Genomic DNA, 21,300 nt, shown 5'->3' on the forward strand with positions numbered 1-21,300 from the left:
GGATTTATAATATAAAGAAATAACCCAAAATGTGATTAAATAAAGTCTAATATTCCAGGGTTAGCACTGCTGTCTTTCTTGACTGAACTGGTATGGTGTTGCAAAGGAGCCATAAAACTGCTTAACATAATGTAATGTGTCTGCGTTGCATTGCAAAGGCACATTGTTGAATCTGGCCCAGTTCTTTATTTGCAAAAATAAATTATACCAAAACTTAGGATTCCAATAACAGGGGTTTTTGAGGTCTTCTAATATTTAAATTCTTGCAGTGCTTGCAGTATTAAGTTTGTTATTCATCAAGATGTAATTGCTAGATATGCAGGTATAATGTGAATTAAATTTTTCACCTTCCTGCTCTCAGCAGTACTTTGGCGCAGAGCGCGGTAGTCACACTGGCAAAGTAGATAGTGTGGAAGTGAAAACTTTGTAATTTTTCCCCTCTTGATTTCATTACATTTGATACAAGATTTAACAGTAGACAATAAGGTTACTTTAGAGTTTGTGGGAAAACATTGGATTTTACTTTACTCTGAACTATTTTACCTAACATCATCTGGTGTGTATAACAATAAAGTACACCTTATGTATCATCATTTAGATAATTAAAAAGAATGCATTCTTTGTACTGTGCCAAGGTGTGTAATTGTAGTGTAGATTTACCTTTAATGCAAACAGAATTGAGGACAGTGATAGATTTCTGATTTCCTTTCCTGACATTAAAAATCTGCAGTACAGTTTCTTTCCAAAAAAAGCACCTAACAATGTGTCTTTATTTGGGTTATTTTTCACTTTTTAGGGATTGAAAGTCCTTCTATTAATTGATGCAGTTACATGAATCTATTTTGTGTTCTGAAGCTATAATTGTATCACAGGAACACTAGAAGTACTTAAAAAACTCGATGTACCTCTTTTTTTTTTTTTGCTTGTATAACTTTAAGCTTTTCTTTTTGTAATTTGGTAAAGAAAACAAACAAAAAAATCAGTTTCACAGCCAGGACCTTGTATGCCATGTTTCATCCCAGTTGGAAGATTGATGGGCAAGTTACAAACCCCTGAAATAGTGGTTTATAATGGAAATGTTGGCAGCCCTTTGACTATAGCAGCACAAGCAGTGCAGCAATAAATACTATGCTTCATCTCTAAACAGAAATTTAGGATGCAGTTTGCAGCCTTGACCTTCAGGCTCCAACTGTGTTTAGATCATTAAGATTCCATAAATACTGTAATTTACAGCCTTCTGAAGGAAGAATTTGTGTGCACAGTAAAGCACGTATTCTTCATGAAAAAATGATTGCTTCCTGTATACCCATTTGGACTCATATTCTCAACCTCAATCAAAGTACTTGACAAATTTGCTGAAGTTTAGGCATCATTTTTAGGCTTGTGTTTGTCCTAATTCACAGCTCTCTGGCTATGTTTTCTTTTCTAGAACTTGAATTAAAAAGAAAGGTGGATTTTTTGCTTTATTGCAGCAGGTGGGTTGCAACCTACTTGTGTTTGTCCACTACAGGGGAACTAATACATCTTTTCTGTATCTTTTTTTGTATGGTTTGTACACTCATTGCCATAAGCTATAGTCTCTTACTATATATATGTACTTAAAAAAAAAGATGCCTCATTCCAGTCAATGTCATAGGGCAATATTTGGGCATAATTGATGCATTATTCATCTATAATGAGCAATAAAATTATTCAAAGTTACTAACAGAATTCAAATTATTTTATTTTTTTATAATTACATTAGGATATCCTGACTAAATTTAAGTAATGATGATTGACGTTGGCAGGTTGTTCAATACAGTATAAGTAAACACTGTAGTTCGGATTATTATCATTCTTACATGAACTTGATGATATTGAACTGAAAATTTGACAATAGCATACTTTCCCCATGATATTCTATTTCCAGCTGAGCTGGAAATATACAAGTACAGCTTTCATCAGGGTATTTTAGTCTTATCCAGAAATTTAGGCAGAATGAAAAATAATAGGTTGAGAAATATTACCCTGCTTTGCAAGCGTTGCCCTGGGGCTTGATTTGGGGTTAGGACAAAATCTCTGAGTTTTATTGTACCTGAAGAATTGCTGTGATTCCCAGTGGTAACCCCGGGTAGACTTTCTATTTCCAAAATAAATGTTTAGGAACAAAATAGGATAGCTATTGGTATTTTTCATTTATCTGCCTTTGCTTCTCATAACATAATCATAATATTGATAAATTTCTGATTTATATGTTGTTATTATTTTAATGGAATAATCAGTAGAAATTTGTTTGTTTCTTTCCTCTAGCCATTTCTCACTTTCCACTCTTACAACGTATACTAGCGCTGAACATTTCTGTATGTTTTCTGATGATCATATTTTGCTACTAGTACCAATAACCATAGATTACACTGCAGTGGCATGTACGAAGCTAAGGTAAGAACAGAGGTTCCGTTACTTTAGGCAACGTGTGTAGACAGGGGAAAAAAAACCAAAAAGATGATCTCAAGCATACTGTCCTCTCAATGAGATGGTCATCCTCAGCAGAGATAGAAGATGATTCTATAGATACTGATATATACTAAGAAAAACCCAAATTCTTACCCTCATCAGCATTCAGTAAAGCACATGTAGTTGCCTGCTAGGGACAGGAGAAGATGCTTTATCTCTGTATTCTAAACAAGGGGTGCTTCAGCCATAAATAAACATCGATGGAAGCAAAGACAAAGGGCGATTTCCCAACAGTGAAAGCAGCTTGTCTGATAAAGTCAAGGAAGTACTCACTGACACCTGTTCTGATACTGATTAACCAAATCTCTACATGGCTTCTGAGGAAGAACAAAATTAATTTCTGTAAATGAATGTTTGTAAGTTAGGTAATCGGGCAAATGCATCCATGCTGAGTGATGTGTCTCCTCTTTGTCTCTTTCCTGAACATCTTTGTCTTTTGTGCATCAGCTAATCCTTAAAACTCTTAGATTCTAAAAGTGTACTGTCATGCTTTTGCATCCTTTTCCCTCTACCAAAATACCTACCGAAACACTGACACTGGTAATACCATGGATAACAAGACAGCATGTATCTTCGTGGTGTTTGTAAATATTGAGCTCAAATCTTATGTGTGCTTACACTGAGTAAGACCATTCCCCCCGTTCTTTGTATATTTTTTATATTTCTTATATTTGCTGATCACCACAGCCTCTGACAACCTGTCAGCCTAATGTATCTGTCAAGTCTATATGTAGACTCCTTGGGTATTCACACAGAGAGCTTGTGTCTTTTTGTTGAAAAGCGTAGCACTTCAGTGGCATTCGAACAATGAGTCATAATATTGCAAAGAAATGAGATAATCAAGAAAACTTCATGGAGTGTCAGGCAGAGGACGCTCAGTGCAATAAGATGTCCTCTCTTTCTGAAAGCGTTTGATTTCTTCAGCTCCATGTCTAGAACTCAACATAGTCTTCATATTTGATGGATGCTGTTGATACTAGATGGATCCAGTAGTAAGGATGCAGGGTTTCCTAGAATACCCTGTGATGCTCCCACCAAGACTTCCAAATCTAAATGAGTCACTAAAAACAGAGTTTGTATCTTCAGTCTTTAAAAGTAAACTCCAAAAAAGGCACACAAGGGCTCAGGCTGTCATTTCTGCTCCAGTTAGGTGGTTTTTATTCTTAATGGGCCATTGCTTAAGGATCAGTTATGTGCTGACTGACAGTTCTTTTAACAGTTTTTTAAAAGAATCAAAGTCAACTTGTGTAAAATCTTTCATTTAAGAGTTTCATCTTTGCTTGCGAAGTGATCCTGTCCGTTAAGGCTGTATGCATCTATCACCACTATTTATGGAATTGTTACAAGGGCCGTTGTGCTATATCTAGTAGATGTAATTGAGTAATAAGTAGGTGAAAAGTAACGATTTCAAAAACAATCTGTGTTTTCAAGAAAGACCTTCAGCAGTTTTTATTGCTCATTTGTGCAAGTTAAACTTCTTCCTTTTGCTTCTTTTTATCATCGATACCCAGGTGTGACATTAACACTTCATCAGGCTAAAAAATTACAACAAATCAGTACGTTATAATGCACTGAATAAAATACTTGCTATAAGTAATGATATATTGTGCACCCTGAATTTGCCATAATGAAATGAAAGAACAATCAAAAGATGCTTTTAGCACCACACAAAAAGGTAATTTGCATCACTGCTAATCTCATGCCACTCAAGTGTTTGTTGTTCACCAGAACAAATGTTTTCCTTTCAGATTGAGATTTCTTATATACATTCCTGACATCTGTACAGAGTCTATTGGATTTATTTCTGTTTTGCTGATAAACTGCAGCAGATTCTCAGGTGTCAAAATTCACATGCCCTAAGACTCTAGTTTCTAGAGATATGTTTAGTAGGAAAATAAAAGTCCTTCTTAAATCTCCATGTGTAAACAAGCTGCTCATTGGCTTTACAGAGGACAAGCATTAAAGATTCAAATATCCTGCTAATCTTAAACAGTGACATGGGTAAACATGTAGTGCAATGTCATCTGAAAAAAAAAACCCTAGCCCAGAGTTTCTACAGAAGACAGTAATTCTGTCTCATTGCATAGACTCTTGGCAAATTAGTTTTTTCATTTTGAACTCTTCATTTGTGGCTTCAAGTAGAAAATACACCTACATACTTTGTTGTAACGTTTGAGACATTTTTGACTGACCTGAGCCAAACACATGGAATATTGTTTTTTTTCTGCATTGTATTATGTGGAGCAGAGAGTGATTTGATATGGTGCTGATGATCCTTAGTGTGGGAAATACTGCAACAATTCATGTTGCACTGGCAGTACTATATAATGTTCTGTCTTGTATTATCTGCCATGTGCAATTTGTAAATACAATATTAGAACGATGTTGGGGGAGAAGAAGAGAATTGTGTACTGGTTTTAGAATAGCGTACCTCAGATTTTGCCATTCAGTCAGAATAAATGAATTTTCGTCTTAATTGCACAGCAGTGATTTTGTATCTGACTTTTCACCCTAATATCTTGTCTCTTTCAAAATTTGCTTCTCTTTTTTTCTATAATTGTTCCACATCTTATAAATGGAGTTATGATTAGTGGTATTACTTGTTTCACTTTCTAATCCTTCACCAGTGTTTCTTGGCTCTGCAGTTCTTGTTCAGCTCCCTTCTCTCCGATACACATTTGTCCGAATATATTTTTTTACACCTAAAATGTCTTCCCATTTTCTTCTACCTTCTTCCTTCAAACTCTACAGTGTTTGTGCAGTCTGATTGTAGTTTATGCAAGTGTATGTTAGAGATGACGAACTCAAATATTCAGGACAGAAGAAGTGACACACAGTTTCAGTAAGACTTGCTTCATTGTATCTCACTTCAAGAACTACTCATGGCAAGAAAATCACAGGAACTATTCCAAGGCTGGTTTTCTGTTCTTCCCAAGAATGTGGGGAGGCAAAAAGAAGTGTCCTGAGAAAGGTGAACAGTGGCAGCTATGTGCTGTCAGATGATCTGAGATGCTGTGCAGTGCTTGGTAAATCTTTAGTAAATGCTTACTTGGAAGATGATTTTCCTCCCAGTCTTTGGTAGCAGATGTTGAATGAAAGGATTAGGTTCTTGGTTTATATGCTTCTCTAAATAGATGTCATGTGTCTGGTGACTAGGATTTATAACAGTGGTGACAATCATGAGTTGGTATCCAGAGTTTTTACAGCATAGTCAAAAGTTTTTTTTATGATAAAACTGAATAGACCGAGTCATCTCTGCAAGTCACCGCTGATTAGAAAATCATTTATAAGAATATAATTGCAATTCTTAACTGCCAGATTATTTTTTCTAATCCTAAAACCAGAGAAAAACTAGTTAGTTAATGGCATGACAAGCAATGATGTGAATTTAACTAGGTTGGTACAAACTAAGAAATATTTCCAATCAAATCCTGAACATTAGATTCTAAGAGCACGTACATAGCTATCGCTGTCTTTAAAAAAATGCAATAACATGTTTGGCACACTAGTTTCAGTTTAAAATCATAATTTGAGTCAAATTGATACATCCAACTCACTAGCAGAATTTGGAGTAACAACCTTGATATAAGGTGGACTGAAAGTATTTTATTCACTCTATTCCTTTTACACATTGTACCCAACTGTTACGTGGGGGTATAGCATGGGTGGGAGGAAAAAAGGAACTTTCTTCTCTCTTGAGCAGCTACCAGAAGCCAGACATAATTAAGATCACTTCCTATTCACTCAGATGGTGCAGATACTCAAAATGGGATTTGAGGGACTGGGAAGAAAATACAGTCATGAATCTGCTCATTCAGTGGATCAACATAATGTAGTATTGAAATTAAGCTGTAACTCTGAGTAGCACAAGAAGCTTTTCCCAGGATACCTTTTGCCACCAGTGCAGCTCCCCAGAACAGGTATAGTTAGGAAAGTGTAGGAACTGTTTAATTCATGATGGACCTGTAGGAACAATATTCTAGCAGTATGAGCATTCTCTGTGCACTGGGCAACTTTGGGAAGGGTTCTGACCCAGTCCTCCCAGCCCCTCTGGGGGTGATTGAACAACGCTGTGGTTATTTATTCTCTAGGCCAGATAGATAGAATTTCATCCGCTGGGATATTGACTCTTCAACATTCATCCATGTGTGGAGCAGCACATTTATCCTAGCATACATCAGTAGCAATTACTAGTTTGATAATGCTCTTACAAATTCCTGCTATGGTTATTATTTTTCTCATGACTGATAATCATGCTGAATTATGCCCTTTCTTGATACTGAGAAGATACAATAAAGTGAGTGTAACTCATACTCAAAACATCTGATCCATCTGAGTGGCAATTCAAATGGGTTTTCCTTTGGAATCACCGGCACATGTAATGACCATGAAGTAATGACTGTCTTGTAAATTTTTACTATTTAAAGAGCATTTGCTGCATAAATACTACTGAATTAGCCATCTGCAGAGATGTAATTGTGGTTGACCTTAAAGCTTATTTAAACAGGGAACACGGCAATCTTTTCATTACACCTGCAAAAGCAGAAAACCACTATAATTAGGGATTGTGTCATGGCTGGAAACCAGCTTTCTCACTTCCCTGGTATGAATGGTAATCCTGGGTGTTCACACCTTAGTTTATTTTTCCTGTATGTACTCCTCATGAATTTTCTTCCATCCTTTTAATTAGATTGATTTGTACACTTACAGAGTTCTGCCTGTAGTATGCATCAGACCCATTATGTTTGATACAGTAAATACTATTATGTATATTGTAATTTAACACAGTGTTGATGGTCCTTAAGACAAGACTTCATCCAGGACATACAATTCCTCATGCTTTCCATGAATGTGCATGGTCTTGACCTTGCAAAGAACCTGGGTTTTTTGTATAATGACATTTATTTGAATAGGTGGCCTTATTAGATGTTTTAGCCCATTTCACGGCAGTTGTTCTGCTAACTGTAAAAATCCTTTCACTGAGGGCTATTCAGTGAGCTCAGGGCAGAGCTATCATGCCATGCCAACGCCTAGCAAGTCTTCTGATTAGGATACAGTTTCCATTCAATTTCCCTGGCTGGCAGATCTCACTCAGGTCTGTGCTTATGGTGCTAAATAGGCCAAGAATATTTGGTTACAGAGAAAAATAGCCTATGATCTCAGAAAGTTATATAAAGTATTAGATTTTGAATTTATTAAATATGACAGAAACTTAATATTTTATACATTATTTCATTTTTCTTATAGACAGTAGGGTCAATAACATTTTTTAGATCCAAGAAACATATGGTTCCACATTTTTGGTCATGACAGATAACACCCACTCATGTATGTTTGAAATATTAACCAGGAACGTTTCTCGAATATAGTACAAAAATAAGTGGAATTCATTGGAAAAATAGTGAATATGTAATACTCCGCCCACTAACATATTACCAAGGCAATAGGGCTTAGAAATTTGGTGGTGAGATCATTAACAGGAAAATTACCTTAACTGGGATAAAAAAAGTGTTAATTTTGTGTGTATGCATGCCATTGAAGGTAATAAAAATATAACTTTAGGCATTTCTTTAAAGAACGTATTACAACATAATTAATTTTTTATCCATAGTTAACTCTTATGATAATGACCTTTCTGGCTATGATGATAATGGTCTCACGTCTCATGGTGTGGAGTTACTTAAGATGATAAACCTAGTCAGGATCAGAACTGGAGATCAAGGTCAAGCCAATTTACTGCATCAAACACTGGACACTGCTTGCTGCTCTGTTTAGAAATGGTATTCCTCCTTAGGAATCGGATGTTTTACATGATTTCTAAATAAAAATCCCTATGAAGCCTTCAGAACATCAGCTGTGAGCCATTTGGAAATAATTTTATTAATTCACTTCCCTCAAGTCCTTCAAAATAGCAGCACATCTGCTTTGAATTTGAATATTTCAGACTGAGACATCCTTAAAAGAAAAATAGTTTCCTCCAAATTATTCAGCATAAGCATGTTTCTTTCATTTGAAAAGCAAGTGCAGCATAAATCAATCAAAGAACAACATGCCTACATTTGTTACCAACAGCTACATTATTTGAAATTTAACAAAGTATATTTCATACCAGTTGCTGCCAGCAAATAACGATTTAAAATACAGTTACATTAATTTTGTTTAATGCATCGTCATTCTTAAGTATAGATGCAAGTCCTTGTTCTAAGAAATTACAGAAAAAACATTGAAGGATTTTCAAGGAATTTTTACATTTCTGTGGAGTATATATCATTCTCTCATCAGCTGCATATAGGGTTTGAGAGCTCTATGGCAAAGAGTCTGATAGTGTGTTCTGTGGCTTCTTCAGGAATTCCTAGATAAAGTCACTTAATTAATTTCTATAAAACCCTAGAGAAAATCATGCCTAATTAATTAGAGGACTGCTCTTTAGCAGTGATAAATAATTGCTTGCAACTTCTGAAGAACAAATGCATCCTAGTTTTTCTTTTTCTTTCCACGTCTGTTCTGTGAGGTCATTCTGTACTGTTGAAGCTGTAGAATTGATTCTTCTTACTTACTGATCTTATTTACTCCAAAGTAAGAAAGAAATTAGTTTCCTAAACTCAGCAAATTTTCAACACGGGAGAAACTGTGAGTGCAAGGTAATGTTGATGTTCAGCCCTTGCAAACAGGTATTTTGTCGAAGCCTGATTTTACTCAAACTCAGTCTTTAAACTAGTCAGACTTCTTAGCTCCATTATTCTTATTTGAGGCAGTTCCAGAACATCAGTCCTCTTATGATTAGCAACTTCCATCAGGCTTCCAGCTTCCATTTGTTCATGGTTATTTTAGATTATACTAGAAGCTGTTTTGCTATCATAAGCCACAAAATACAAAAAATTACAGGAAGAAATGATGTAATTACTGATTATTTAATGAAAGTGAAAAAGTTTAGCTACAGGTTGTCATAGATACAGTATCCCATTTGAAATCTTTTCCGAGCCATCACAGAGCACTGTCCTATTATCAGAAAATCAAGATTAACATTCAGTTAGCTTTATTTTATGTCAGTCATTTCTGTTGACAGTAATTAATCAACTATCAAAAGAATAATTTTCTTTCATGTTTCAGAACAGAAAGTGAAAGTGAATGTTTTCTGTGAATGTTGAGTTTTGGTCATAAAAAATTCCCCAAACAACCTTTACTCAAGCTTGATTTCTTTAATAGATCTTTCATTTTCTTTTTAGGATTCTGAATGCTCGTACATGCAAATTGGAATCTAGTAGATGAATCTGTAACAATCACCAGGATAGGTTTAAAGGTGGGAAGGTCTGTAGGTAAGGTTAGGATGGGTGTTCATAGAGTCAAGTCTGATAGGGTCACCTACCTGTTCAGGTGAAGATTGTCGGGGGGTGTGAGAGCTGTCTGCTCCCTAAAGGATGGGGAGCCAAGCACGATACCACGGCCAGCAGGGCAGTGGCCTCTACAACCAGGCCTATAGCACCCAAGCGATGCAAGCATGGGAGGCCTGGGAGTGGCAGTCAGGTTCAGCCAAGAGCCTTGGTCATCAGGCAAGCCCATGGTGAGGCAAGTCAAGCCAGGAAGTAGTCTACAGATTGGGGGTCTGGATCAACTGACTGCATGGCAGCAACAGGGCTGGAGACAGGCATGCCTACGATGTAACTCAGGCTGGGACTGAGGACCCAGGGCTCAGGTGAAATGGGGCTCCTGGGCCTGTGAGCAGGGGGTGTGGGTAGTGGCCCCAGGTAAGGCTGGTCAGGGACAGTAAGACGTATTAGTGCACTCAAGGCCTTAACAAATATCTAAGGCTGGCAGGGTGCATCAAGATGAAACTTCTGCTAGAGTTAGGGCTAGGCTTTAGTGATAATCCAGTAAGAGATTAGTGTAGTTTACGACAATGCATTCATTACCTTTAAAAAAGTACTGTAATCAAAAAAAACTCTTTCCAGTTTGGCTTCTCTTTTTCCTTTGTTTGTTTGGCAGGCAGTCAAGCCAAACCAAGCCTCAAGACACTTCACAGAGCTGCCTAAATCAGAATTTATTTTTTTAACAAGCCCTATTCTAAATTGGCCTCTCAGAAATTAATTCAGACTTGGAATAATTACCTCCTTGTAGTCCCATGTCCCAACAGGATTTTTTTAAATGCATACTTACATAACCTCCGTTTGCCATAATTCACTCAATTAGAGGTGTCCTAACTCCTGTCTCTTATGCAAGATAAATTTCCATCTGGCAGGGACAGAATTTATCTGGTTTACCACTGTCACATAATGATGCCTTTGAAATGCCTTTCAGTTGGTTAGACTTGATTTAGGTGTGATGTCTAGATTACCTGTAGCTTGTCAACTGCTGATACCATGCAAATACCTATCTTTCTGGCAGACTTTCACCTGTGAGTGTACACGATTTAAATACATCACTTTCTGTAATATATACCAGTAGAACAGTTTGCAGTCCTATAAATGAGAGCACTAAGTGAAGGCAGTTGATGGCTTTTAAAAAAGGATGGGATGTGTAGCAAACAAAAGTTAGGAACGACACGTTACAAATGAAGAATCCTTAAATATGACATGCTGAGTTTGTGGAAACGTAGGACAGTGAAGGAATAGAGTGATATTTACAGCTAAGTTGCTCTAAAAGGTTGGCTGCCATATCCCCATCTTCCCTGGTCACATGCATGTTGTTCGATCACATGACCCCAGAACCAGTGACTTCCACTGTTGGATCCAGCAAGAAATGAGCATTGAAGAAATCCATTTCCTCTGGATCAGCTATAATGACATGTAATGACAATTCACCACTACATAAATTTTGTCCTGATAAAAGTTAGTCTTACATGGCTAGCAGCTCTAATTTTATAATTATAAACCTTCTACCACAATAGTGCTGTGAAATAAAGTAGGTAAGATAAAATAATTGTATGTGGGTGTCAAAAAAGTTTAAAAAATAAAAAGAGAGGAAAGGAGAAGCACTGTTGGAGATCAAAAGGATAAGGGACCCAGAGGAAGAAGGGAAGCTTTCTGTGTACCTTCACTGTAAAATTTTCTGAGGTACAAACTAGTGTAAATGAACTAGTATAAATCAGCTCATGCAGTTTCCAGGGAAGAGTTGGTAATATTTTTATGTCCTACAATAAATACCCTGTGGAACTGGAAGTCCCATCATGGAAGCACTATTGTTAGAATGCATTTATTTATTTGCCAAGTTAATAACATTTTATGTTTTACAAACATGAATAAAAACAAACTCCTAGATGTAAGAAAAGTGCATTCAAAACTGAACATTATCAAGAAAAAGGGAAATGCATAGAATCCCTGTTCTGGTGCACTTTTTTTCTTGGAGAGTACAAGAAAAAATAATTCAGGGATTTATAAAATTGAATTTGTGAGGATCCTGAAGCAGCTCTAGTCACAGCACGTTGTGTTATAACTGGAATAGACAGAGGGTGCCCATAGCGTTTATCTGTAAACAATTCTAATGCGATTCCACAGGGAAAGCCTGCACTCATTTTATGTGGGACTGTATACTTGGCATCATGTCCTAATGATTTAATAATTACTTCCCAAAATCTCAAATGTAAGCTCTTAGATAGGAGGCTATTTGTAAGCACCTGAATGATTCAGCTTGTGTTGTACATTACCCACACACAAACTTTTCTTGTAAGCTAAAAAATCTTTTTTCAGGACAAGAACAATGTAGTTATCTAGTTTTACCTTGTACTGTCCAGTTGTTCTAATATAATCTCCAAAATAGCTTGAAGTTGTGTTAAAGTCAATATATTTTTAGTGTGATCTTTCATTCAAGAATTTGTCAAATTCATTTTGATCTGGTGGGGGTGACATTACATCCTTATTTGTGATAACGTAAAACAGCATTTAACTCTAAAGGCATTATTTCAATCAATAATGCTTATGTTCCTAGGCCTGCAAAGGACTCGTAAAAGTTACAGAAGAGGTTCTTTTAAAATTCATTTTTATAGTTTCTTTGCTTTAGTTTACTAAGGCTGATTCATCTGTTTGGAGCCATTTTACCTCTTTCAATGGTACTGCCTGAAGTTATTAATTAAGTTTCCTACTTCAGTGTTACACTTTTCAGGTCACTGTCGTGTCGTTGAAACAAGCCCATTAAGATGGATGATGTGTGTTGTAATTTCATTAGTGTCATCAATAATGTATTGCACTTTTCTCTTTAGGAGTCTCTTTTTGTTTTGTGTGGGTCAGGGTGAGTGTGTGAATTACATTTCTAAGATCAAAATAGTTAAAGATGAAGGTAGATACTTAAGCAACTAGGCCAGAGGCTGGAATTGTTGTTTTAGAGGTGTAGGCTACAAAACCAATTTGTATTAAGAAATGTTTAAGTAATTGAATTTCACAGTATAAATTAAAGTCTTTTGGTATCATTATGCATGTTGTGGTCACATAGTGATATCTTTTGCCAATGAAATGGCTGGGTTTTATTTTTCAGTCCATGAGTAATCTTTAATGAAAACACTTTCCTGACTTGAAAAGGCTTGAAACTAATAAACTGGACTAGCCATTTTTTTTATTTGATGAAGCTTGGACAGAGATAAGAAGTAAAATTGTATAAATTGACTTTTATGAACATGCATAAAGAGAGAAATCATTTTGTGCAACAAAGAGGTGGCATGGCTTGCCAAGCAAAGATAAGTAATTGGAAAACATAAGACCCTGGTGAGAATTTCTAGCAGAAAATCTGAAAAAACAGGTGCCATATAATGTTACTTATTATTATTTGCATAAATAAAAATAAAAAATAGGTTCTGTCATACTATGCAATCAGCTATGCTGAAGTCATATTACTATTACAAAAGTTAAGATATTCTTTTAAATTATGACAGCAGGCTGCTTGTCTCTTTCATTCATCAAAGGACTAAGCTTTTCTCATTAGGCACTGATTTGTACTGTAGTCAGGTGGGATGCACTAGGAATATTTATCTTTTACTGTGGATCACCTGTCTGTGGATTTACGATGGAATCACCTGTGATTCCAAAATCACAGCAGTAGAGTTAAACTATATTAACATCCTTGTATATCAAGGTAAACCATCTTTTTAGCCCATGTGCCATGTTTAGAGCAAATTTGAAGATGGGATAGGAGAAGATCTGTTCCTATTCACCACAACCATTTTCTCAGCAGTCCCCAAATGTTCCAGTCTTCAGGTCATCCGCTCTAGAGTCTGATTTCTAGCAGTCTAAGTTAGTGTTGCTGTGCTGATGGTTATTGTCTTATGACATTTTTATTAGTTGACATTACCCCCAATAAAGGAATAGAGGGATCCTAATATAGATCAAGATGCCAGTGTTGTAGGCATTTGGAGCAGAATTCCAGCTCAGTGAAACTCTATCAGCCACCAGCAACCAGATAGGGCTGTCACATGCCTCCTGAGAGTAGAAAGTAATGTGATGATCTCTAGCATTGACCCTGCTGTTCAAGGGCTTTGAGGGGTTGTGAACAGGCTTCTATCTCCCTGCGAACTATGGGAACGATAGAGGAGAGTTCTTCAAAAGCCTGGTTTTGCTCGCACTGATCTCAGCAGGAGTCCCTGAACTGATTTCGGAGGGAGCAAAATCAATCCCTGCTTTGAAAACTACAGTATTTCCCATAGCACAGCCTATCCTTAAAAAACAATGAACCAAGAATTTATCTGGTTCTCAACATACATAGTTTTCATTTACTGTATTGCAGAGACGCTTTAGGGACAGTCTGCAATGTAACTTCAGTCACCTTTGCGTGTAAGCTGCATCGTAGTCTCAAGGAACAGTAGCATCAGCTCAAAAGTGAGGAAGCAGGCAGTTGTTGTCCTCTGGCTGCCGCAGTGCAAGCTGAAGAAGTTATTGCCACATCTGCTTGTTACTGTCCTCTTGAATGGAGGTTTCTGTCCCCGCTGAGCTGTTCTTGCAAGTGCTCCTAGCCTGTTTCAGTCTAAATGATCTAGGTCAGTGATGACCTACTATTTAAACTATGTAAGCTATCCTTCTCCTGCAGTGTTGGATTCAAACCGTTTCCCTCCTCTGTTTAAAACTACTATGTATTGCATTGCAAAACACTTGAAATGGCTAGATGTATTGCTGTCAGGGGATAAAAAGCTTACCATTCCTATTGCACATTGCTGGTTTTGGATGTATACCCAATACAGGAAGGTAAAAACTTAAAAACTGAAAAATTGTGTTATGAGGATAGGAGTTATTTCATATCTTTGAAAAACATTGCCCCTCATTCAAAGCATTTTTTCAAACTGGAAAACATGACAGAAGCTTGTAGATGTTCTGTGGTGTCATTTATTGGGCTACTTCGTTACCATTCCTCCTTGTAGACTAGCAATTAGATGACTCGTATAATAGTAAGATACACTTTTGTGGTCATCTGTCTTGTAGATGCTTGGCAGTTTTATTACTAATTTGGAGTTGCCATTGGGCCTGTTCTGTCATGCAATTAGGTTACTAACGGAGTATTGTACGTTGTCCTGCTTTCTTGCTGGTTTCTTTCTGTGAAACAACTTCTCCCCTGCCCTGAACACCTGCCTTGTATTTAAGGATAAGGTCCTGCACCAAATCACATGTAGCTTTCCTGTTTCAAATTTTACTCACTTCTGTTTACAAAGGAGCTCCTGCGTGGAGATTTGTGATATTTACATGCTTTTCTAATTAGGATAATGATTACACCTGTTTTTAGATAACATTTATAGCCTGCTTCAAAGACTCTTATTGAAATCACTGACTAGCTTTGAATTCTGAGCCTTCAACACCTCGTACAGATAACATTTCCAAGGGATCAGACATTACCTTTGCATGTGTTTTTATACAAGCCATTAAAAAGTCTTGCAGATATTACAGGAAAACACAGATTTTGTTTCATAAGGGTTTAGCTATGCGTTCCATTTATTTCCTTCCTCAAGTATTTGACATTAAAGATGGGTTGCTCTTGTTCTGATGCCACAAAGGATTATTGATGAAATAAAGGCTCTGCTGAAGGCAAAGAGAGTTTTACCATTGACTTCAATGCAGCTAGAATTTCACCTCTGAAGTGTGAAATAACAGGAGCAGATAGGAAAAAAAAAATTCCGTGCCTAGGGTCCACGGTAATAACCAAACTTTTTTTAGAGGGGAATAAACGGAATCCAGCTGAGACATGAAATACTTCATGAGAGGTGTGGTAGGTCTAGGCTCATGATTTTGAATAAAATCTTGAATGGTCAAAGAGGAATGTGAGATTTCTTTGGCAGATTTTGTGAATGTTTCAATGTATGTACACCTAGATAATGAACAGATGCAGTTTACAAAGCTGCAATAAATATGCAGTTGTCTTTCAGTTTGCTCTGGGTCAGCTTTACTGTGCATAAAATGTATCATCTGTAAAGTGTGGCTGATACTTGCAGGGTTTCTTGATGATTTCTGATGAATTGTTTTGAGTAAAAAGTTTACCATTCTCCATTGTTCTCTTTTAGAAATATTCTTTACAGACTAGATGAAAGGACAAGCCAGTTTTCAGTCCTGCTAGAGGCACTGGAGCACTGCAAACTACATCAGTCAAATGAGACCATTCAAACAGCCTTGTCAGAGGTGCTGAACAGCATCAATTCAGCTCAGGTTTACTTCAAAGCGGGACTTGATGTGTTTGAGACTACCTTAGCTGGAAAGAAATGAGAGGATTCTCTGCATTCTAAGACTTCTGTTTACAACTCGCTAAACAAAAGTTCAACTTGGACCAGAATTTCTCTGAGGATGAAACCTTTCTCGACTTTTCTTTCAGTAGGCTCTTAAAGGTACTGCAATGTGTGTTTTTATAAATATAAAACAGTCTTTTGCACTGTTCACGGTATGTCTCAAATGTCTGTTTCTGAATGTATAAAACATAATGAGAGAGAAAAACACTTAAGATATGATTTTTAGAAGGACATCTGCTGTATTTTTATATGTAAAATATTTTTATGACTAAGAGCTCAGTCTTGCAAACTACCAAGCACATCCTGCAATATACTGAAGACCTGGTTCTGAGACACCCCAGATGCGTACCCAGGTGAGCTTTCCATGCTTACTCTGTCAGAAAAATGTGACTTAAGTGTACTCTTGTGTTTCTTAACTTCCTCAGCAAACTCATCTTCTTCCTTACGCCTTTCAGAGTAAGTAGTTGAAGGATGTGGCATTTTCTTGGGTATCCAGCGCCGGAGTTAATCAGGAAATGCACAAAACACCCTTACCAGTGCAATCCAACTTCTTTACTCCTATGGAACAATAAATACCTCAATTCTGAGAATACATATAAACTTTGATTATCCCATTTCTGTATGAAAAAGAGTTGTTTTCTCTAGTAATTATTGGAGAGACAATTTTTGTGATGATTTCAAATGAATTGAAAAGTTGGAATCAGTAGTTAACTTGTACAAAAATACTTTGATTCTTTATGTTAAATAAAAGAACTGCCTAGTCTTTTAAGGCTACAGGCCTTATAAGCTTATACATTACCAAAATAGCCCACTTCAAGGTCTCCCTAAATTTCCAGATAGCAGTAAATGAAAACAAGACCTCAAAGTTCTGGGAATATTTTTGGGATTCCACCACTCAGCCACACCACCCACTGTTCCAGGCTGAGTCATTCCATCAGTAGTGCCCAGCATATGGGACCTGGACTGTTGTCAAAAAAGCACAAGGAAAACATAAATTCATTCCCTACTGCAGAACCAGGAATTCACCTCTGAAGGCACAAACTGATGAAGCATATTGCAGGGCTAAAACTCAAATCTGTTTTGCATTGGTGGAAGCCCTGTACAAAGGCTGTAATCACACCATTACCTTGTTGGCCTGAAGTAATCTGTGGATGAAAGGATGTGAGGGTTCAGTGTCCTAACCTCTAAGGGGATAATATACACACTTGAGAATTGCATTAATAATATGGACAGTTGAAATTGTTAAGCCCCATTGGGTTTAGAGTTTTACAATCTCAGATGATTCTGGGGTTAGAGCTTAAGAAATTAATTTTATATAGATACTTAGAATTGAAATATAATTTATTTGATGGAAACGTTAAATGTATTGTTACCTAGTTTGCCATGGAAACATTACAGAAACATTTCAGGTTGCAATAAAAACGGAAAAAGTATCTGTATTAATTAAAAAAAAATTGCCTTCTGGAAAATTTCAAAGTGCACAATTTGGTGAAAGACTTTTTAAAGTGCGTGTTCACGTAGCAAGAAATGAGAGTTGTTTACAGATCTGTGTTTGTTTCCAAAAGTCCTTGGCAAAAGGGCCTCTATTAGCAATGATCGAGGACTAGGAACACACAGCTATGCTATTGCTACATTTCTTTGCAAGTTATTATCATAACATGGGCAAAAGCATCCCAAGTCTGACCAGAGGCGGGGCTATGCAGTTGTACAGATACAACTGAAGTGGGAATATGTTCAACATCAGTCAGCATGACTGCATGAACTCAGACATGATTATCTCCTATCTTTACTTGACATCTGATAAGCAAGAGTATATGATTATTCTTTTGCTAATGCTGGTACCAGTTCTGTTTACTGCAGAGAGAATTTGACTTCTGAAGAGTAACATTTTTTCTGATACTACAGTGTTTGTTCATCCCCTTGTTTCTGTAGTTTTTATTATTGTAATACTTAAATGGTTGGAATAGCCACATTTGAGTTATGTGTTTATTTTGTGATAGTATTTGGGGATGTACTGTGCGCACTACATTTGAATTGTGTTTTCTAGTATGGACCACTCTTCTAACAGTTCATTTAGTAACATATTTTCTTTGGAGTGCTGACTCGCTGTGATCTTAAATGATGGTCTTAAATGGTACAGGTTCAGGTGCCATTAAGAGACCGAAAATGGAGAGTAACGCTTCCTTTAACTCTGCCAGGCAAATTTAATAACTGCTTCCTCAGTCTTAGTATGTATGTTCCACCAAAACCACCTGTAATGTAACCAAAGTGTACTTAACGCAAAATCGGTGAAATCTGTTGGGAAGACTATCCCTCATGTATGATTTCTCAACCATGTGATTCCTCACTAAAACATTTATCTTGTTTTCTCACTAATGTCCTTCTATAACCACTTTTAAAATAGCAGACTTAGAGGTACTCCACCACAAAAAGCACTGCTACTATAAATGCCTGTCTATTCTAGAGACAATCATATATTCTTGTTGGTGAGATGAATCAGATGAGCTATTTAGGGACTTAAATGCATTAATTTCAATGTCATCTCACACTTCTAGATCTCTAGACTTTTATTTCAAACGTTAAGATCTTACGTATAAGTGAATGCTCAGTGACAATATTTGTACCATTATAGCTTCGGAAAAAGCACTTTTAAGCCATATCCTTCCATTGATTTTTAAATCCTACCTATTGACTTCAAAGAATTTATAGCAAGTTAAGGTCCTAAATACCTGGTGTGTTTCTAACATAGAATTTTTGCCCAGCCAGCTGTGGAACATCAGCTAAAGGAAGGTGTTAGTAAATCATAGTAGCTTACCCAGATTGAATACATTACTATATTGTATTGAAGTAAACAGAGCACCCTTACAGGCAGAAGTATGTTTGCAAATTGCCTGAATGATACTAAAAATTTGTTACCTTTTCAGAAACATCAACTGCCAGAGACAGTATAACAAATGCATTGATTGCTAAGTAATCTAGAGTCATGCTCACAGTGACCAGAAAATCCCTGCAGCTTGCAATATTTGTGTGTTGAGACAGTTGATAATAAAAAGCTAATAAGATTTTATTAGTGCATATTTTAAAGAGTCCATAAAAAAGCTAAAGTACAATCAACTCAGATGAATAATAAGCACATGGGAACTGGATTTTGAGTACTAACTCTAAAAAAGGCAGTGAATTGCTTTTATCATCCAAGAAAAACAAGATTATTTTGATATACAGTATCTGTGCGAATAGGCAAACACACAAATACCTTATCTTCAAAACATTGTACAAACACTAATTTACTTGCAGTGATATGATACAACTATATAAACATAGATGTAAATAATAACTACATGAGAAAATTAGCAAGCACTTTGCACTTCTTCACTTACTTTTTAGGAAAGTATTTCAGTCTAGGGGTGTAAAAGAAGGCACTTCAGCTGACCTCAGTTCTTGCAGCAGTAGGTGGGGAAAGGTTAAATCTCCCAGGTACCACAGTAGGCGCATCTGGAGGTCATCTAGTCCAACCTCCCTGCTCAAGCAGGGTCACCTAGAGCCAGTTGCCCAGGAGGGACTATGTCCAGATTACTTGTGAATATCTTCAAAGGATGGAGATTCCACAACCTCTCTGGGCAACCTGTACCGGTGATTGGTCACCCTCACAGGGAAAAAGTGTTTCCTTCTTCCGTAGATAATAGTTTCTCCAAATCTCTCCCTATATTTCTTGGTTGTTAAATTATTGTAATTGGTTTAATTGCAAACATTCAAAAGATAACCATCATATCATTCAGTGAAAACTTTTGGCCAAGGTCTCTAGGATTTCACAGTCAGTATGTTGGAAAGTTTGTATAAGGAGATTTGTCCTTCGAGCCATGGGGTTTATTTTTAAGTTGTAGAGACTAATGTCTTTCTCTTTTGAGGTCTTTTTGTATGGTCCCAAGTTCCTGGTCACAGGATTTCTATCTACATTAGGAGAGTGATTGAGAACAAAAGATGCATTAGAAAATGCAGGGAGGAAAAATACCCATCAGCATATGCGTAGCTTATTTTAACTAAACTTTGGGAGCCCAGTGCAATTCTATGGCTTGTGTTGTGCCGAAAGTCAGGCAAGATAATTGTATGGGTCATTCTGGTTTTAAAAGCTATTAAATACTACAAACGTAGTTATGTCTGGGCCTGTATTCTCAAGGGAGCAGTTAAGAGTTTCCTCAAAAGCCTTGTGTTGCAAGCTGTTACCTGTGTTACTCAGAAACGGGTACCTCTGACATACATTACGGTTGCTATCTCAGGAAACAAGCATAGTGTGGAAGATCATCTTTCCCTTTAGCACTCTATAACATTTTAGCAGTATTCTGCCAGTCACAGCAAGGTGAGTGATAGGAAACAAATCTCATTTTAAGATGCCTGGGACGTGAATTTTGAAAACAGTTAGCCTTATACAGCACTAAAATAGTGCAAAATATAGTAAGGTGTTTTCTGGTGGAGCTCTGAGTCTACAAAACTTGGGATAGAGACTCCAGTATGGCAAGTAAATGTCTCAGAAATATAGACTACACAATTAGTTACTGTCTATTAAAGTTTAAATTAATGGTAAAAGTTACTTGCCTACCAATGCAGGGATAGGATTTCATCACCCTGCATAGTTTTTGGTGGCTTTAAGCATCAGACTTTTTTCTTCCTCTGCACCATCTTCTCCAACCCCCTGCATTCCCTGCATTCAACTTCTCTCACATCCTCATGCCATGTGATGACTTTCCCCATCCCTCACCACCTTTTTCTTGGTCGTTCCCACTAGTTTTCTGTCTCTATTCTGGTTCCTTATCACTTCTTAGTCATCTCCTTAACTTACCAACTACCACTTCTTAGTCTCCCCTTTAATTTGCCAACCAGCAAGTTAATCCCCCTCTTTTCTCCCTCTGAACTCAGTCACGCCTTTTGTTCCCCATCTGGTTCCAGTTTCCTTAGCCAGTCATTTCAGTTTTCCTGTTACATCAGTTCCCTGATTTTCTGCCACCTTTCTGGTAGCTATGAGGCTTTGTCCCAATGTGCTTCATCTCTCCACCTCTAGACCTTGCCCTCTGTGTTTGAATCTGTTCAGCTTCTTTGCCCGTTCTGCTTGGGCGTGGTGGAAAATTACA

General features: G+C 37.0%; 1 protein-coding gene across 1 annotated transcript in view; it reads left to right on the forward strand.

Annotated features, from left to right (window-relative positions):
• LOC103914987 (inactive N-acetylated-alpha-linked acidic dipeptidase-like protein 2) overlaps window positions 1-16,157 on the forward strand; it is a 149,483-nt gene extending 133,326 nt beyond the window's left edge. Inside the window, exon 11 of the mRNA XM_009321731.1 lies at window positions 15,959-16,157. Coding sequence (XP_009320006.1) covers window positions 15,959-16,157 — 199 coding nt within the window. The remainder of the gene's footprint in view (window positions 1-15,958) is intronic.
• The last annotated feature ends 5,143 nt before the right edge of the window (window positions 16,158-21,300 follow it).

The sequence above is a fragment of the Pygoscelis adeliae genome, unplaced genomic scaffold (assembly GCF_000699105.1).
Source record: "Pygoscelis adeliae isolate BGI_AS28 unplaced genomic scaffold, ASM69910v1 Scaffold223, whole genome shotgun sequence".
NCBI classification, from domain to species: domain Eukaryota; kingdom Metazoa; phylum Chordata; class Aves; order Sphenisciformes; family Spheniscidae; genus Pygoscelis; species Pygoscelis adeliae.